Source organism: Xenopus laevis, chromosome 2L, assembly GCF_017654675.1.
Source record: "Xenopus laevis strain J_2021 chromosome 2L, Xenopus_laevis_v10.1, whole genome shotgun sequence".
Classification (NCBI taxonomy): Eukaryota; Metazoa; Chordata; class Amphibia; order Anura; family Pipidae; genus Xenopus; species Xenopus laevis.
Genome location: NC_054373.1, coordinates 7,502,302 through 7,509,020, shown reverse-complemented (window position 1 = coordinate 7,509,020; position 6,719 = coordinate 7,502,302). Strand labels below are relative to the sequence as shown.

Sequence of the window (6,719 nt, the reverse complement as noted above, 5' to 3'; positions counted from 1 at the left end):
AAAGGAGGTTTTCACCATCAGCATAGAAAAGGGTTCTTTACTTCCCATGCTCTTCAGTTATGGAATTCCGAGGCAAGGACAATATCGATGAACATGTGCCCATTGTACTGTGGCAAAATCAGAAGTTAAAAACCCCATTCATTGCCAACTACTGTGAATGATGTTGCTATATAAATAGTAATACCTATAATAGGGTTAATTGTATTTAATAGAAAACAGGCATTTCTGTGAGAGCAGTGTGTTTAGTAACATATTCAAAGGCTGTTAGTAAATCCCTCATTTATCAGTCATCCATATAGTGACCTTTTAGAAATGTTTATATTCAGGTTTATCTACATGACAGAAGCATCATTAATTTAATTCATACAGAAATAATGACAGACCCAAGCTGCTGGATATTCTGATGGATGAGACGTGAGGTTGTACAAATGTGGGATGAGACACAAGACAAGTGACTTGGGTGACATTGTTGCTGGTTACAGTGTATGTGCTGGTAACTGTCCAGCTCCTATCTGGCTGCATTGCTGTGTTTGTACTGATGGAACCAACTGCTTCTGGCGTCCACCACATATTTGCTGCTGGATTCCCCCCATGTGCCCGGCACTCAGGAACCCCAAGTTTGTTTAGCTCCAACGTCACTGAAGGCTGAACTGAAAATTACAAAAAAAAGACAATTGCTTGTTTGAAATATTATCTGTTTTTTGTCTATGAAGATTTTCATTCATCCGGATCATGATATACAGTCTCTAGTAAAAAATAAGTCTGAAGCAACTGGACCTTCTGAGTTTTTTGCAAACATTTCACCACTGATCCGAGAGGCTTCTTCATTTAGGAATTCCTTGACGCTCAGTTGAACTGAAGAAGCCGCTCGGATGAGTTTTCAAGAAAATATTAGAAAGTCTGGTTGATTAAGACTTAAAGGAAAACTATACCCCCAAAATGAATACTTAAGCAACAGATAGTTTATATCATATTAAGTGGCATATTAAAGAATCTTACCAAATTGGAATATATATTTAAGTAAATATTGCCCTTTTACATCTCTTGCCTTGAACCACCATTTAGTGATGGTCTGTGTGCTGCCTCAGAGATCACCTGACCAGAAATACTGCAGCTCGAACTGTAACAGGAAGAGATCACCTGACCAGAAATACTGCAGCTCGAACTGTAACAGGAAGAGATCACCTGACCAGAAATACTGCAGCTCTAACTGTAACAGGAAGAGATCACCTGACCAGAAATACTGCAGCTCTAACTGTAACAGGAAGAGATCACCTGACCAGAAATACTGCAGCTCTAACTGTAACAGGAAGAGATCACCTGACCAGAAATACTGCAGCTCTAACTGTAACAGGAAGAGATCACCTGACCAGAAATACTGCAGCTCTAACTGTAACAGGAAGAGATCACCTGACCAGAAATACCGCAGCTCTAACTGTAACAGGAAGAAGTGTGGAAGCAAAAGACACAACTCTGTCTGTTAATCGGCTCATGTGACCTAACATGTATGGTTTGTTGGTATGTTTGTGAGTACAGTCAATCCTACGATCCCAGGGGGCGGCCCTTATTTTTTAAAATGGCAATTTTCTATTTATGATTACCCAATGGCACATACTACTAGAAAAGTATATTATTATGAAAATGGTTTATTTACATGAAGCAGGATTTTACACATGAGCTGTTTTATGCAATATCTTTTTATAGAGACCTGCATTGTTTGTTGGGTATAGTTTTCCTTTAACTCTACTATATTCTAATTATCAGTTTTTTGTGCAGTCTTGGGAAATAAATATCCCAGCTGTATAGTAACAGTCCAAAAACATTGGCACACTATAAACTCATGCATTTCTTTTAACAAAAGCATCACTTTTTTCTTTGTATGGTGCAAGTGTGCTTTACTGAAGACATTTCCCCTTTAGAGATTTTTGTACTTCTCAAAATCTTTTCTTTTAAATTTTCAAAATTTTAGCAATTTTTACACTAAAAGCATAGAATTGAAACAACAGTGCCATCTGCTGGTCAGTTCTTCCAATCAATGAGACAGAAAAAAAATAGAGATGCACTGAATCCAGGATTCAGTTGGGGATTCAGCCAGGATTCGGCCTTTTTCAGCAGGATTCGGATTCAGCTGAATCCTTCTGCCTGGCCAAATCGAATCCGAATCGAGGGAAATCACATGACTTTTTGTCAGAAAACAAGGAAGTAAAATAGTTTTCCCCCTTCCCACCCTTAATTTGCATATGCAAATTAGGGTTCGGATTCGGTTCGGTATTCGGCCGAATCTTTCACAAAAGGATTCGGGGGTTCGGCCGAATCCAAAATAGTGGATTCGGTGCATCCCTAAAAAAAAGTAGATGAGGGTCATATGTCTCTACATTCTTGTTTTTTTGGATGTTTTCTTGACTATCTGCCTGGTTGGAAGAACTTACCAGCAGATGATGCTGTTGCTTCAATTTTAGTATATTACCTGAGTAAAAAGTTCTCATTCCAAAATTAGAAAAATCTATGTAAATTTCAAAAGTGCTCAGATTTTACATTAATATGTTTTGACTGGGGTTTACATTTCTTTTAGTACGTTTTTTTGTTCCTTACTGGTAAATTTACAGAGAAAGCACAAGGAAAGTTGTCTCACTGTTGATTATAGAATATGCCTGTTGGAGATGAAACAAAAGAAGTTCCGTACTTATTGTGGGATCATATGGGGGCATGCTTTATGGTGAAGGGTTTCTCCGATTCTATCTAGAGATGAGCATGTCAGGGCAACTTGTTTTGCATAAGGCAAAAATAGAAAAATTATGTGAATATGTCAATTCAGTTATAGGCACTAGCTAAGTATATTATGGTTTAGTAGCAATAGTAAATCAAAAATAAGGGAGAAAAAACTCACTGTTCACCCCAGTCTAACGGTGCATATGATAAAAACCAAAGAGATTGTGAGTAATCTCAAAAGTAACAGAAAAGTTTAAAAACACGACTTGTTTTGCATAATGCAATTGAACCAATAGGATTCAATTACAATGAGGTTCAGATGTTTTTGACTGTGCAATAGCATATACATTGCTAGAGAAGCTCCTTTCCACTATGATACTGCTGTTCTTCATAGAAAAACCCTCTCGTTGCAAATCTCTTCCAAACACAGTGCCAACATCTCCATTTATATGATATTGTCGCTGGTTGGGCGGCTACGGGGCGGCTCCTGCACAACCCGGGTCAGTGTCGAGCTCTTCTCCTGCTCTCTCCGACCTGCCGGCTTCCACCAAATAATTTTATAGACTCGCGACTAAAAATAGAGGCGGAACGATGGGGCCGGGTTCGGGTTGGGAGGGGGCTGGTTAGGATCCAATGCAGGTCTAGAATTTCTCAACCCACACACCACTATTGCAGACCTCCCAGTTTAGAGATTTGAAATTGTTATTGGCTTTGAGACTGTTATTGAGATGAAGGTAGCTTTTTTATAAAGACAGGGGGTGGTCTCCAATCTCATTAGTTGATCCGGGAGTTGAGGGGCAAATTAATGTTGTCTGCATGGATAAATACTAGAGTGGAGTTGTGAAAGAGTTTGCCACACACAAAACCACACATTTTGCTGCAAAACTGTCCTTATAAAAAAAGTTCATATATCTCTAATTCTAGCAACTCAATAGCATACACAAAAATGTGAGAAAGAATGAGAAGTATGTGAGTGTGATTTTATATGGAGCTGAAAAGGAATCTACACACACTCACCTAACACTTCTAATAAAACGGAGGTGAGGAAGGTCCCAAGGGCAGTTACAATCTCACAGGAGTAGTTGCCTTGGTCTGTTACTGCCGTATTCTCTATCCTGAGGGACGTATTCTCCTGTCTCATCCTCTCACTGCAGTTGTTCTTGGTCAGGTTTTCCCAACTCAGTGACAGGGAACAGTGAGAATTATATAGTAGGGGCACCTTCCATGTGACCATTATCAAACTGTCCTTGGGATCATGGAGACACCTCAGTACTGTAGTATTGCCGGCCCAGACCCAAACTGACTTTGTCACTGACGCTGGAGGTTCTGCAAAACAGAAAGTTGTACAGTGTTTAAACAGATATATTCAGTATGTATCCTCAATCCACCATTATAGAATTAAATCAAGGCTGTAAATGCCTAAACCATATTACTATTATAATCGAAATTACCTTTTTACATGACAAGTAGCCGTACTCAGTGCCCAGAACCCTTTAAAATACTTCCAGCTGTCATCTTGTCCTGGGAGATGTTGGGCTTGGAGAGGAGATGACAGTGGACATCTAACCCCAACAAGAGTCAGAGTGACTGATGCTTTTCATAGGGTAAAAAGACAGTACCATGAGGTTACCTGCAGTCTCCAGTGAGAGGAGGCATGAGAGCACGTCAGTGAGTAAATCACCCTCTGAAAGGAGTAACAAAAGTGCTGGACTTTGGTGAGTACTGGCTATGTAGAAAAGACTACTTTCTGAAAGATGGAAAAAGTGTCTTGGTCTTGACATATTGGCATATCATTACCCATGCTCCTTTAGTTCATTTTAAAGGAAAACTATACCCCCAAAATGAATACTTAAGCAACAGATAGTTTATATCAAATTGAATGACATATTAAAGAATCTTACCAAACTGGAATATATATTTACATAAATATTGCCCTTTTACATCTCTTGCCTTGAACCACCATTGCGTGACTCTATCTGTGCTGCCTCAGAGATCACCTGACCAGAAATACTGCAGCTCTAACTGTAACAGGAAGAAGTGAGGAAGCAAAAGGCAGAACTCTGTCTGTTAATTGGCTCATGTGACCTTACATGTGGTTTGTATGTGAGCACAGTGAATCTTACGATCTCAGGGGGCGGCCCTTATTTTTTAAAATGGCAATTTTCTATTTATGATTACTCAATGGCACATACTACTAGAAAAGTATATTATTATTTTAATGGTTCATTTACATGAAGCAGGGTTTTACACATGAGCTGTTTTACTCAGTATCTTTTAATAGAGACCTACATTGTTTGGGGGGTATAGTTTTCCTTTAAGAAAGATTTTGTTACATAATGAGAGAAGTTCAGTAGTCAGATGAGCCCTCGTTGAAGGTCCTGTCTGTGTGTTGGACATGATTTTAACAGACAGGGTAGCAAACTGGCAAATGCAATTTAATGGAGATAAATTCAAGGTTATGCACTTGGGAAAAAAATAATATAAATTCTAGTTATACAGTGGAATGTAATTGTGTCAAATGTCTCCTTAAGACACAAGAGGCCAACAATTTAGAGCATGATAAAATGGTTGTTCACGGTGAGGGCAGGTTGTTGTAGGGTGGAACATGGGCAGATTTTCAAGCCTAATAACAGAGCTATGTCAGTGGCAGGGGCTGCCTGGGTCACAATGGATAGGGACAGAGTGAAGTACAGGGAGAAAGTAAGGTTGGGATCAAGAGGCAAACATAATAGAAAAAATATCTATTTTAGTGTATAGATAGGTTGGTATCAGTATATGTATTTAATGCACTGGGGTTTGTTTGTTTGTAGGTGTAAGTCTTTTTTCAACCCAACTTAACTATGTAGGAATACAAACAGAGAACTGGTAGAACTTCCTACAGTAGGTACCTTATATCAGGGCTGATTCAAGACATTTTGCTGAAAATGCATTGTGTTGTACTTCAGATTTCATTCTTATTTTTATCTATTTAGGATCACTTTACATTATGTACAGGTATTGGACCTGTTATCTAGAATGCTCAGGACCTGGGGGTTTTTGGGATCGTTCCATAAGTTATTATTTAAATAATAAACCCAATAGGCTGGGTTTGCCTCTAATAAGGATTGATTGTATCTTAAATAGGATAAAGTACAAGGTACTGTTTTATTATTATAGAGAAAAAAGGAATACGTTTTGTAAAAATGTAATTATTTCATTTAAAATGGAGTTTATGGGAGGTGGCCTTTCCGTAATTTGGACCTCTCTTGATAACGGGTTTCAGGATAACGGATTCCATACTTGTATTGCTAAGTTTTGTGTTTTAAATAATCATATAGTGATTCTTACCTGCATTCCCATGTATAAAGGCCAAACAGATGAGAGCAGGTAAGTGCGACTTCATCTTGAATGTTCCGCTGTAAATGATGTGTGTGACTATGGTCAGTGCTGCTTCCTTAGTGACTGGTGACATAAGGGAAGTGTATTTACTGACCACATCTGTATAAATATAAACCACCTTCCTTATTAATAGTTAGGTTGTTTTTTCTATGTATTGTACTGCCATGAGTCAGGAGTCGCACCTATACAGTATTTATGTAACAATGAAGCATGCAATAAAAACACAGGAACAAAACAGAGAATTTTTATTATAAACAATATTTGTACATTATAAGCACATGAGTGTTCCCCTTTTTGAGGGGGGCTGCCAAATCGTGTTCCCACTGTTGTTCAATAATAAACACTCAGGCAATCAGTAATTTCTGATTCTAACCCAGGACAGAGCCAAATAATATAACAAGAATTCTGCTGGGAAGGGTGATTTAGAGGTGTGGCCTTTTTCCAGACAGGAATATTAAAGGGTATCACATAGATACCACCCCACAAGGTTTTTGTTTTTAAATATAAAAATATGTTTATTGTCACTATTTTGATCTCTGGAATCTTCCCTCTCTTTAGGGTTGCCACGTGTGAGGTTGTACAAATGTGGGATGAGACACAAGACAAGTGACTTGGGTGACATTGTTGCTGGT

At 38.5% G+C, this 6,719-nt stretch overlaps 1 protein-coding gene across 1 annotated transcript; it reads right to left on the bottom strand.

Annotated features, from left to right (window-relative positions):
• Positions 1-351: 351 nt before the first annotated feature.
• On the bottom strand, positions 352-4,072 carry LOC108707395 (cell surface glycoprotein CD200 receptor 1; the record flags this gene model as incomplete). The annotated part of the gene is made up of 2 exons (XM_018245407.2): positions 352-650; positions 3,727-4,072. Coding segments are annotated over 2 exons (645 nt in total), but the record flags the coding sequence as incomplete, so codon positions are not given.
• Between the last annotated feature and the right edge of the window lie 2,647 nt (positions 4,073-6,719).